This window comes from Opisthocomus hoazin, chromosome 6, assembly GCF_030867145.1.
Source record: "Opisthocomus hoazin isolate bOpiHoa1 chromosome 6, bOpiHoa1.hap1, whole genome shotgun sequence".
NCBI lineage: Eukaryota > Metazoa > Chordata > Aves > Opisthocomiformes > Opisthocomidae > Opisthocomus > Opisthocomus hoazin.
Genome location: NC_134419.1, coordinates 22,554,377 through 22,568,288, shown reverse-complemented (window position 1 = coordinate 22,568,288; position 13,912 = coordinate 22,554,377). Strand labels below are relative to the sequence as shown.

The following is a 13,912-nucleotide window of genomic DNA, read 5'->3' as shown; positions in this document are numbered from 1 at the left end:
GTAAATTTTTTTTTAAACTGAAGATTTATTGGAAAGAAATTTGATCCCATATCTTTTCACCAATATAGGACATTGAACATTTTATATAGACTGTATTCAAGTAGAAAAGGTTACATTAAAAATTTCTAATATTGCACTTGGGACAAGTCATGGCTACGCTACTAACATTAGCATTCCAGAACAAAATCATACATAGTCTTCAGAATTTTAGTGAGCTGCCTTGTGTCATCATTAAGATTTTTTGCAGGTATTTTGATATACTGTACTATTCAACTTAAGCTCATTGCTAAGAGTAATTCCTGTAATTTAAAGGTAAAGGCAAAGCAATATGCTGAATGCAAGCAATATGCTGTATGCTACCAGGAATGATTTTGGCAATTTCTTTATTCACAATATTTTACACTTCAGCCAAAATACTGTAGCAATTCATTTAACTCTTGTACAGGATCCCAGCACACACATGAAAGCCTTTCAATGCACACGGGAAATGAAATACCCAACTCCTTTTACACATTTCTGCCAAATTACCACATAGGCAGGAACCTTTTGTGGCTCATTGAAACAGCCAAGTAGATTAACCAATATTTATTCACAAACAGCAAGACATGTAGTCTTCACATGCCAGGCACAGCAGAAGCGTAACTGGCAGCTTTTCACATTATAGCAGTCTCTGGCCAATGAAGTCCCAACAGGGATGGTCATGGGAGAAATCCAAAAGGGAAACCCGACAAGTTGCAGATAGGGCTTTTCATAGAAGTGTAAAGCAGGAATTAACCACTGAGTCAGTAGTAGGGATCAGAGAAATGGATTATTAAAAACAAAAGGGAAAAGAAAAGAAAAAAATCCCTCTATACTCATTCCCTAACATGCTTAAAAGGGATGGGATAATCGAGAATCATAGCAAGTGGCAGTCTGATGGCTGCTGGGGAAAACAGCACAGGGCCTAATTAGTAACTAAACCTGTTGTGCTGAACTGGTATTTAAAGATCTTGTTACATGAGTATTGATTCGGATTTGTCTTTTATAGAAGCATGAAGGTTTCTGCAGCTGAAATCTGCACTGTGAGAGAAAAGCCATGAACTTCACAATTTGATTGCACAGTGGGTGCAAAGGGTGGAAAACTGCAGTTCAGCAACAGCTTCTCTCCCCTCTTGTATCTTGTTTAGATTCCCAAAACAGGCTTACTTACAGCTGTTAAAAGGAGATACCCTTTCTTTCCTTCACCTTTAAACCCGGCTTGGCTTTTTCAGGAAAAAAATTAAGAATGTTAAGAGTCACTAAGATCCGTTTTATTAGTAGCAGCAGTTTGTTTTTATACAAAAACAGTGTCAGCAGCTCTGACTAATGATGCAATTAAACTTTTGTTTTAGTAAGCAGTATTACATAAAAAGCAGAGTCATTTATTTGGACCAGCACTTCTTGCCTTAGTTTAGCAAATTGCACAAGTAATCTAGCTCTCTGAAGGGGCCCTACTGATGTACGGAACAACTCTATCCATATGTACAGACTTGCAGGATCAGCCTATGGAGGACCAGTCTTCACTGTGCATACTCTTAAGAGTAGTTTTCTTCCACTGTTATTTACCATGACAAACATTTGGGGCATTTTAATATGGACACTGTGGGGCACTTGTTTTATCTTCCTATTTTGCTGTAGGTCCTGTAAAAAATCATGCAGTTTGCAGGCTTAGTCTTTGGGACAACATGGTTTTAAGTTACTGTTTTCAGTCACAGAAAAAAACCCCCCACAGACAGACCAGTAGCCCCATAATAAGCTTCAGCTACATAAAAACATGAGAAAATTGTACTTTGAAAATTTGGTTCAAAATTCAGTACTGGATACCAGGAAGCTGAGTTTTAGCAGATGATCTGCAGACATTCATCTATCTCTGGATGTCGGTCATTCACAGAAATATTTGTTTAAATGATGCGATGCATCTCCAATAAAGTGTAAAAGCATAGTGTTATTAAAAGCTAAGTGTTAAGTAATTAGCAAAACAAAATAATGGAGCTTTGACTCTCAAGATAAGAAAAGCTGCACTTTCAATTGCATGATTTGTACTTTCCTAAAACCTGAGCAAGTATGCCCTCAGTAGATGAAAAAAATAAATGTCACTGTTTACTGACATGGTAGATGTGATTGTCGTTACCTACTGGACATGTTATCTACTGTCTTTTGCAGAGTTTTGTGATGCTTATCATTTTTCAGACAACCTAAAAAAACTTAAAGTCTACTTTGAATCTGGCTTCCCTACACTATCCTCAATTATATTTAATAAACAAATGATCTGTTTCTTACTATAAAAACATCAAGTTGTCCTTAAAAATAGTAAAGTGCTATATTTGTTAGAAAACTCAGACTTGTCCATATGCTTTCAACAGTCAGATAAGTCCTCATAAGCAACAAAAAGATGTCAAAAAATTCTTAAAATCAATATTGATCAATGGTTAATTATAACCAGCTTATAGGTTTCACTCAATTTCCCGTATTTGATGTTTGTAGATCATAGAATCACAGAATGCTTTGGGTTGGAAGGGACCTTTAGATGTTATCTAGCCCAACCCCCCTGCAGTGAGCAGGGACATCTTCAACTAGACCAGGTTGCTCAGAGCCCTGTCCATCCCATGTACATCTTAAAAAAAAAAAACAAAACAAAACCAAAAACCAAAAAACAACAACAAAACAACAACAAACAAACCCAACTGGCACTCAGGCAGATTCTCACTTCAAACAAATTGTAGCAGTTGTGTTTTCATTAAGAAAATAGTGGCCAAGCCCAGTATCTTGGGCAGCACTACAGTATTTTAGCAAGTACAGGAATACTCAGTCCTAAAGCACGCTGGTATAGAAGTGATATAAACCAAAGCCTGCTCTTTGATCATGACACAACTGCAATGAAGTTGGCTGGTGCCCGCCATTAAAATGATATCAGCTGATCTTCTCTAGCCTCAAATAGTAGTAACATGAACTATTAAAAAATAAGAAATCATGCTGTCAAGCAACAAGAAGCAGTCTATATGCAATACAAAACAATGTAAGTAATCTCCACCCTATAAACACAACCATATTTTAATTACCTTTTCTGTGAATATATGCAAAAGGTATTTTAAACTGCAACACTCGTCTGCTCAACAGATTCTTGCACCCTACCCAGCACCGTGTAACTTTCAGATGCCATCCTCCAGTCAGGACCTCCAGGCCTGGGAGAACATCTGCAAGGTGAGATGGGGAGGGAGGCTGGCGGGGAGCCAGGCAGGAGGCCAGAAGACAGAGAAGTGGAACAACGCAGACAGCTGAAAGGGCACTCTGCACCTGCATCCCCCAGAGAAGCCAACAGGATCTGAAACCAGCAGTAGGGATAAAGAAGGATTCGAAGACTGTAAGAGCCTGTAAAGCTTAAGAGCAATACACATGTGGCTTTTTACTGCTATTTTTCTTTACATCCAGTTTTCAGTTCCAAGCACAAGAGTACAAGCCCAAGCTTTGCACAAAATCAACATTCACATTTCCGTATCTCATCTGGAAAATTCAGGAACCACCTATCAATTTGGCAACCATCCTGTTTTCACATGAAAAGAGATCAAAATTCAGATGCTACACAGGAACAACAGAATGAATGCAAGAAACTCTTCATCTCTATCATGAATTCAGCAACATCAGTGGCAAGCAAACCATTTCTGAAAATGAATCTTTGGTACTTTCATGGTGCCTAGCACTTACTACACAGACACTGTGAGCTTCAGAGGGCTTTGATTTCAGTACTACCAAATACCAGGTACCAAAAGAATACTTAAAATCCATTCCAGTCAGTAGCAGCTATGATTTATCAGATAAATGCCTGTCTTGTTTTTCACTCCACAATATTTTGTTTGTACAATGTCCTCTTATAAAATCTTCCATTACTAAGTACTACAGCATAGTGGAATTATCATCTGAAATACCAAGTATAGCAGATTGTCTTTGACAACAATGCTCAGATCTGAAAGTGCAGCATGATTATAAATGCTAGAAAAATATGAGAGACTAATGTTTCGGAAAAAACAACTTACTGCAATGAGAATATTTTTTTTTCCCATGAAAACATACAAGGCTACAGTAAGATAGTAAAAAAATATCAGACTTGTCAACCTTGAAGAAGCATAATCTGAAACAGCATGAACCATGGTCCTTATTTCCATTTCAAATATAACCCACCAGGAACAACTATTTTCAGTATTTAGAAAAGCAAAAGTTATCTCACCAATCACTTCAATAAAACTTACTACAACCTATTAAAATCGAGAAGATTCCAGCTTTCATAAACAATTCAGGGATTTCATTTTTCCCACCATGTAATTTGGAAGATAAAAAACTTCAAGCATTGCTTCCACCACCAGCATCTTCCCTCCACTGCCTGTTGTTTCAGTGACTATGAACATGGGTAGCATCATGTAACATCTCATTACTCTCAACTGTGTGCAGAGACAAAGAACTGAAGTTAAATCTAGTATTTTGACTACAGTAATTTCCAGAAGATATGTGCACCAAAATATCCAGATTGTACTGGAAGCAAGTCTCTTCACTGTTGTGAAGGCTTTGCCTTTTACATTTAGAATTTTTCTGTCTGTTTGGTAAGATGCAAGTACAAAGGAAGTCTAACATCTATAGTTATGCAAGTACACCCCCCCCATCACTAGTAAATAATCAGACTGCATACAAGATATTTGTAAAAGTAATAAACCCCTTTGATGCTCCATATTTATGCTGGCAAATACCTCTCCTGATATAAAAGGCACTTCGAAAACCCAATATGGTTTGGTTCATTAAGTTTGCAAAGTACAAACAATTGTACAAACATACAATTATATTGAAGCATGTCAGCCACTGTGACATTATAACAAGTTTCCATTTGTTGGTAACACTGGTTTCATGGGAATGAGCAGTGGTTTCAGCAGCTTTACTGAAGACATGACAGGGTTTCCAGTACCACAATCTTATTAAGTAAAAAGCCCTCAAAAAATTGAAAGTTTAGGGGCCACAAAAAGACAAGACCCAAAATCCGTAACATTCATTCAATATTTACTCCTTAGAAGTGAACTCCATCCATGGCCCAAGGGCAGAAATCTATTCAGTCAATTCCAGAACAGTGGTAGAGACAGGCTCTGTCTTGAGAAGTATGTTGTTATACCATTACAGTACAGAAAACTTTGGTCCAACAGCACAATTTCAGAAATTCACTACATGGCTGCGACATCAATCTGTATGTAAAGCTGTCTTACTCCTGCCTATGGAAAAGAGAAGGAGAGTTTAAAAAAAACTGTAAAGCCAAAGCAATTTAACTGCCCTGAACACACCAGCTGACACCAGTAAGTTACCTAGCAAAAAAAATTAGTATCTTATTTTTCTGTAACTCATCTTCCACATTTAGCACATCATTCACTGAGATACTGGCAATCTGGAAACCTACAAACTTTGAGAGCACTGTATGCATGCATAGTTCTTCACACAGTCAAGTATACATATGTAATTACATATTCACTTAGCTTTACTACATTACCTTTTCCGATTCATTCTAAGTATCTGTCACACATGAAGCTGCACAAAAACAATTCTTACCGTCTTTTGTACAAGCTTAAAGCAGCTTGCTTTTCAGGAAATTAAGAACTGTCAGTTTAAAATGGAGCTAAGCACAAGAGCATAGCATGGGATTTGTTGATCAAGGCAGTCCTACACTAAAATTTTAGCAAGAAACAACAAGAGCTACAGTGAATTTACATGACATCATAACACACCAAAAAGCTTTTGGTAAAGGTATGTGAATTGTATGAAAGCATTTCTCTCCTCATGAATTCTACTAAACTAGGCTTAGATGGACTTGCTTAGTTTTATCATCATTCAGTATAAAACAGCATTAAAAAAATCACTTATTCATTTTAACCTCAGTGGCAGGCAAGCAACAATGTTGTGATGGTCACTGGTTACGCAATGTGATCTTGAAGCATTAGGCTGAGCACTATCAGATTGTCTTCAACTATCATCAACTCGCTTTTAGTTCAGTTGAGTGGCAAAACCAACTATCGAGTATATTAAGACAATGCGGGCCAATATTACCAAAGAGAAAAATCTCTACTTGCTCCAACTGTTCCTCCATTTATTACCATAGGCCAGTTAAGAAAAATTACAGACCTTGTTCTCCAAAATCGCTTCCTAGACACACAGCTGTTTATACCTGCACAGCTACAAAACAGCTGAAGAGCTAACAACTCGCTTGGAAAATGCAATCCTTTGGAGAATTAAGATGTAAAATTAGTTTTAATGTAAGAGAATGTTCTGTGTAGTCCTTCCCAGAAAATATCCCTTAGTTTCAAACTACACAGTCTGCAGAAGAAGCCATTCAGACTAATTTGCACCTACTCAAGAGCTGTATGTGATAGAGAATCTCAAAATGGACCAAACTTCATGAATAAAGTTTGAATTTAGAATATTTGTAACAACAAATCCTCCTTCCCTAAGTCTCTAACATAAAAACAAGTATGTGTGTTTATATTTATTGGGTTCCCCATGACTGACTACTCTAAAATTCCTTAAACTTCCAGGAGTTTGAAAGAATTCATGCACTCAGGCAGCACATGGTAGGACTGGCTTCAGTGGTGGTTGTCCTCAGAGTCCAGAAACTAAGTATGCAAGATGCACAAAAAATCCAAAACCCTCCAATCTGGAATTTTTAATAATTGTTATAAAACTATAAATAAAAGGGGTGCTTATCAGATGCATAACTGATTCACTAAGCCATCACATACACAAGTTGCCAATGCAGCAGACCAATAGAACATTTAGAACAAGGGAAAGAACATGCACATAAGCACACAATGACTTTCCCCACTGTAGTAAATTTTGAAAGGAACATTTAAGCAAGCACTATTTAAACTGTTGACAGAAGTGTTTTTTATTTGCAGTATCAAATAAATACGATTGGAAGCCCCCTTTCCCCACTGTCCAACTGACTTCTCGAAGTCAGTAATTTATGTATCCCCAAAGTATTACCCTCTATCTGACAAGATTTTGTTATCTAAAACACTGGTTATAAACAGGAATATTTGTCTCCTTTTCAGGCACAGAACTCTTCCATTACTCAAAAGCAGAGAAAGGACATTATGGTAAAATGTAGTAGTTTTTTTCAAATACAGTTCTCTAATGTCAAGAATAAGACCAGGATGTTTGTCTCTGGATGGTATAAAAGCGAGAGTAAGTTTCCAGCTTTATTCTTTGAAGTTCTCTTGCTGGAAAAGAATTTTCTATTTTCTCTTAATAGAATCTAGGTTCTACTTGTAAACCATTCATATCCAGTAACTACACTGGAATAGGCACCAAAAGTGAATTTCATGTTTAATGGTTGAAAGTATAACGAAGCAACAGAAAAATCTTTCTGAAATTTGTAGGATTTTAATCTTAAGGCAAGAACTATCAACTTCTAATAAAATTTCTGTGTTCACAAGAATTCCAGCCCTTTGTATCAGCTACAAGTGCTATCAAATATATCACTATATATATATATATAAAAAAATATAACATATAGGGAAATAAATAGGAACACACTGGCCATATACAACGCAAGAAGTGATGGTTACGTTTTAGCTAGTGATCACCACAGTATTGATGTTACTAAAACACAACAAAATGTGCAAAGACCGTGGAGTTTTAGAGGTATAGAAATGATTGACAAATACAGCATCAGCACAGTGAAAAGGATGTCCAGTCTGTGGTGAGAAGCCCTATCTTGAGGGAAGCCTCATGTACTTTCTGGGCTCTTCATACGTCAATATAGGGTTTCAACTTAATTTGATACACCTCAGACAACTACAGCTGTTATTTCCATTAATTGGCATCAAAAACCTAGTGCAGAGAGGTACAGCAATTCCATCTACACTACTAAGTATTTTGAAATTGTTCTACAAAGCTGGAGCAGAGAAACTACTGATACCAAAACCAGAAACATTTAGTTTTTCCTGATAAGAATTACAATGTCACATCATGTGACAGGCAGTTTACACTTCGAGATGTGAATTCCACTGATGAGATATACCTGAGTGAAAATATTGTGAGTCTGGCTTAGAATCCACCTTCCATCAGCATCAGGAGCTACTAATAATTTCAAAGTGCCTATGTAAACATCAGTACAGAGGGTCCAGAAGTGTGGATCATGTAAACTGTAAACTCCTTGCAACTGCTGCACCTAAAAACACAAGCAAATTTAAATATATATCAGAAAATGTTTATCTGTACTATGTTTTTTTAAAGAAAACATTATAAAAGTCGATGCATTCTTCTAGTTCACTGTGCAATTTGTGATGTTTCACTTAAATTCCTTATTACTATCTCAGTAATTGTAAGGAAGGTGAAAACATACAGATTGCATGTATGTGTCATGATTTTGTACCTTACTGCATTTACATTCTCCATGTATTTTACTGAAACCTTTTCTGAAAACAGTGATGTCCAAGAGAGAAAAGTCACAATTATTACATTTCAGACGGCATTCAATTAAAACAGCAATATTTGCAAGTGCAGGAATTTTCCCATAACAGTTAGAATCTCTGTCAAATTGTTTTAACAGAAATATATTAACATTGCTGTAAATATTATGTGAGGGCTTAGGTTTGTTCTGTCAAAACTCTTCTTTTTCCTCTGTCCAACTTTAGCAAACCCTCAATGTGATGACTACCATCCCGTAACTTCCTGAGGAAAGACAGCATTTCTACAAGTGCTTTGTATATTAACCTCGCAAAGGTGCTTCTAATGTTCAGGTCATGACACAGTAACAGATAAGTTAAACAGGAGTACCGGGAGAGGTCAAATCCAGAGTAATCTATGTACTCTTATAAATACACTTCCAATGTTACTCAACCTCACTTTACCAAGAACCAGATTTTGAGGGAGACAAAAACTGAACAAAACAGAAAAACATTACTCATTTTGTATCAACACAAAGTACTTTGAAAGGAAAAGCTTCAGGATCTATTTTTCTAAACCAACATAGCAAGTTTTAAAACACAAATTGACTTGAAGCTACATACAATTTAGGACTTCAGAAAGTTAAGAATCAAACTGGTACCTCCATCTGCACAACCTAAGGAACCTTTCACAGACATTACTGGAAAAACATCACAAAATATTCATATAGACACAGAGCTCATTCAGTCTGCAGCTTGACCTGAAGCAAAAACGGCTTAAAAGCTCACCCTCTGGTAGCACTGAGGCAGGGCGTTTTCCAGGGAAGGAGGAGTTCGCTGCATCAAAATTCCAATGGATTCTTTCAGAAGTGGAACAATACTGGAAAGAAAAAAGGAAGTTAACTACTATTACATTTTCAAAAAATGCAGAACAAAGAGCAACATAATGTTCCTTAATGCTCTTGAAGAATTTTTCTTTAGTTGTTTCACCAGAAGTTAAGAAAGTTGCCCTGAAAACCTGGTACAGAAAATAAAAGGTTTGACAAAATTGCTATGATGACTTACTAAAGGCAAGATTACTTCTCCAGAGTTTCCACAGCGACAACTGGTGGACAATCACAAAAGATTAAGAGTTTTATCATGGGATTTGAGATGAAACCTCTTAGTGTCTTAAAAGTTATATGACAAAGCAGCTGGTAAGTATAGCTGAAAAGCAAAACCTACTTAAGTGGCAATCACTCACAACCAACCGTAAAAATATGCAACTAAAATGGTTTTTGCTTTTGTGTGTGACTTAAGGCTTTTTTTTTTTTTAATGAACTAAGACAGTAATGGGGACATCAGAAAAGAAAATTAGTATGGACCAGTCCAGCTACAACAAAGTTATTTTGTCAGAAACAGACAGCTTGACATATTCTTGAAGTGAACTAAGTGTAGGGTCTCATCCTCAAGGATTAAACATTTGGAAGCAATTAGAGGTTCCCTCCCAGCCAAATGGTCTTGTTTCACCAGCAAACTAAGATGACACTTAATACCCTTATTTATTTATTTATTTTTTAATAATAAAACCAGGAGACCAGTAAGCTCACACCCTGAAGCTACCACTAAAAATTTATACTCTTGTTAAGTATCCAGTATGGTGATTTTTTGTTTAGGTGTATGTGGCTCAGTAGACCATCCTAACATTTTCAAGAGGATGACAAGTATCTATAGTCCTATAGTGAAACTTAAATAGCAATCTAATTTCAAAAGCATGTAAGTCACCTAACACTCTAGACCAAAAGTGATGATGTATTTCAAAAATTGTAAGCTGAATTTTTGTGTTCAGCACTGGGATCACAACTGGAGTACATATAGAGCGATGGGATAAAAAGCAACCAGAAAACATTTGTAAAAGATTATTGGGCCGTCTGTTAAAGGAAACCTCAGAAGCTTTGTTTAAAATCTCATGAAGCGATGTAGAATGCACTGCATAGACCAGCTGTATATTTGCAGATGGTGAACAGCACAACCTAGCCATTCCTTTACATTTTTAAAGAGATGGTTCCATTTGTATATAGAAGAAGTGCTGGCTGATTGACTGACTGCTCAGCTCACTCTTGGCTAATCCTTAGCCAGGGGTGGGAGGGAGTTAGAGGGTGCAGGACTCTTGTCTAATGAACCTCTGGAAAAACAACCAAACTAAAATTAAGTCTCCTTGCAGGCACACTGCTTATTCCAGCCAAATTCACTGCCTGATGCAGTCCATCACATGGCCTCACATAGTTGCTACCAAGGAATCAGTTCAGAAATAGGAAGAAGCAATTCGGGGCAGGCAGGAGCTGCCTACCTAAACTGGACTTGTCACCAAGACAACTGAACACAAAGCAATACAGTAACTGTCAATCTGTCTAAAGGAAGCTTAACCGGAGTGTCACATTCTACAGACAGTGGATCTACAGAAGTTTAGGGAAAAAAGGTTCTCTTACCAATGGACCCATCTCACTAAATAATGTCCATGTCACAAGCACTACATGAGAGGGAGCTGGAGTTGCCAAAATACTCCATTGCTGAATTTATTTCAGTTTACTCACTATTTAAAATGCAGGTTTGCTTCTTCATAAAAACCTTGAAAGACCAATACACAAGTTCAGGATGTAAACTGAATACAAGATTTTTGAACACTGACTCCATCCCCATAAATTTAATAAGGCCCCTCTAACATATGCATCCAAAGGCTTCAAAATACACACATGTACAGGGTTCATACTTTTTTTCCCAGGGAAAAGACTAAAAGAATGGAGAATGCAGGAGCTTGCCTTTTTAAAAGAACATACCACTAAGAGTAAAAAAAAAAAAATCCATGAAAGAAATCTAACCAAAAAAAGTCTGATTTGCACAACTTCTTTACATGATTTGGTAAAACTGATCTACATTATCTGATGGAATGGAAATTAATTGTGGTGAGACAGCCTATGGAAATTTAAGACTAGCAGGTTGGGCATGTTAACCCATTCCAAAAAAGGATTTGGTCAGCAAAACTGGTTGATTCATTCTGGAACAGGATGCACATTGATAAGAGGAAGTTAAAACCCTGTTAGCTCTTCAGCTGAAGACACATTTAGAATTAATATCTGCTTCATTCTGAAAACCTTGTTGCATAAGAAACTGATCTTTCAAGGTTAAGTCTATGCAATCAGCAGGCTGTGTACAAGCACCAAATACTGCCTCCCCTTGCTAGGCAATGGGGTGCAGTTCTAGCCCAAGATCAACTAGTATACAAAAAGGCGAATGGGGAAAGACACTCCACTCCTAGTATAGGAGATAACAGCTATTCATGTTTTTGTAATGGTTCCACACTAAAGCTTTAAGAGAGAAACCTGCTGTGCAAGTTTTTTGCAATAATGCTGCAGAAGCTATGCTTTTATCCAGACTTCACAAAAAAGCTAAAGCCATGGTGTTTAACTGAAACAGCAACATTTTAAAAGTCCAAAGAATAGAGGCAAATCAGGATGTGGCTTGATATTGTAGGTGAAAGTTGAAGCGTATCCTAGGTCACACCTCCCTCCTCTAATTTAGACACAGTGTTCAGCTACAAATTTATCTTTTGCAAAGCTGAAAAGGCCAAAAGACAGCTGCAGTGATGTGATATCCCCTCACAAATGCTGTTAGAGCACAGAAGCCCATGCACACATCTCTGCATCCAAAGGGACACTATCTTAAGAAGGTAGTATTTTACTGTAAGCCAAACTAACATGACAAACTATAGAATCCAGTGTTCCAATGTCTGAGATTTTCCATTGTTTCATGCATACTATTGAAGTACAAAACCTTTAATTAAAAACCAAAACTCCACACAGCATGCTCTTTTCTCAAACATTAACTAAAAACCAGTATTACTTAATCACCAGGAGGCACTAGAAATATTAGTTCCATCTCATGTGACCAGCAAAAACACTAGAAAAGATGACAATACCAAGCAGGCTGAAAATGTGGTTAGAAAATTTGACCAAGCTTTCTATTTTTTTTTTTTTTTGATTAGTCATTAGTGCAAAATACACATGGCTGTCTCTGCAGCAGCAGCTACTACACTGGTACTTCCTCCTTTTTTATTTACAAAAAGATTACTGAGGAAAACAAATAATGCTGAATTCTTACCAAGTGGAGAGTTTTTTCAGGCATAAGCAGTCTGCAAGCTTTGCTGCTAACGCAGACACAATATTCCAATTGTCTCTGATTACCAAGCCTTGAACCTAAAATATCACAGTCTTTTACAAGACAATGGAATTTGAAAGAGGTGCTAATCCACAATAAGATTCATGGCATAAACATATTCTCTACAAAAGCCATAATAGCAAAAGCAACTAATGTGTGTGGAATGAGTTAGCAGCACATCACACTTTCACATATACTGTTACAGAGGAAGCAAAAGCTGTTCAAACAGATAAAAGCTATTGACATGAAGCCCATAAATCCAAGCCTGCCACCACTACACATGGCTTGATTAACAATGAACAGTGAAAGTATCAGACTCTTAATCAACTTGCATCACATTCAGATAATACTCACACCCATTCCAGTCCCATCCTGTTTATGCCACTGTTTTTGTAGGCATAGCTAGCAAGACTCTGGCATTGTCATGATCTTGGACAGAATGGCTGAAAACAGCTCTGGGGTAAAGAACCCTTCACATAGTAACTGTAGTCAGAGCACAGCAGGAATTCATTTAGTGCTCTCAGCACTATAAAACATAGAGCATACTTGTGATAGATTTTGTGGAAGGTAAACAAACACTGCTAAGACTCAAGACCAGCTATGGTTCTTCAAATACCATAGCTGAAAATCTACAGCCACCATCCACATCTGCAGTGCCAAGATTGTTGGCCTATTTCAGAACTTTAATAAAGTTTTTCAATTAGGCATTGGCAATTTTAATCAGACTGCAGGCTTTGCTCAAGACAAGGATCACAGGTTTAACATTTATTTTTCCAGTTTTAAATTGCCTGTTCTCATAATAATGTAGTAGTTTGATTCTCAAGCAAGGCTGGCAAGTACCATTACTCTGTAAATAAGGGTAGTGCATGCCATTTAGCAATGATGGCTCAAACCAACACCAACAACAAGCATGCAAGTTTGGGAGGAGTTTTGCTATAGAACACATTCCTTCTGAATATTAGTGAATGCAGCACTTCATTTCAAAAAGTAACTTTTTATACTGTTATGCCCCAAACATTATAGGCATATGCCTCAAACGTTACAGGTATGTCCTCCCCAAAAGCTCTTTCATATTATATCATGTTCAAGAGCTCTAGGCTTTATGTAAAAATGATGTAACCCATGGAAGCAGCTTCACTAAATGACTGAAGTAAATTGCCTCATTTCTTTGCCCACTTAATATGTAGTCTGCATAGTCTATCCAATCCAGTATCATATTTAGTCTACAGTGCCTTTCTAGAAACATTTGGCTCTAATAGTGGTTTCAGACAAACTTCTTGCTCTGTACT

The 13,912-nt window shown here is 37.0% G+C and overlaps 1 protein-coding gene across 2 annotated transcripts in view; it reads right to left on the bottom strand.

Moving 5' to 3' along the window:
* Position 1: 1 nt before the first annotated feature.
* The window catches only part of SLC30A7 (solute carrier family 30 member 7), a 41,426-nt gene continuing 27,515 nt past the window's right edge, over positions 2-13,912 (bottom strand). Inside the window, exons 9-11 of one of the 2 annotated variants that reach the window (XM_075422212.1) lie at positions 9,219-9,309; positions 8,063-8,212; positions 2-5,264 (exon numbers count right to left, since the gene is read on the bottom strand). In XM_075422212.1, coding sequence (XP_075278327.1) covers positions 5,217-5,264; positions 8,063-8,212; positions 9,219-9,309 — 289 coding nt within the window. In that variant the 3' untranslated portion in view covers positions 2-5,216. Of the gene's footprint in view, positions 5,265-6,368; positions 8,213-9,218; positions 9,310-13,912 lie in introns of those variants that run through there. The other variant, XM_075422211.1, reaches the window with a different exon arrangement.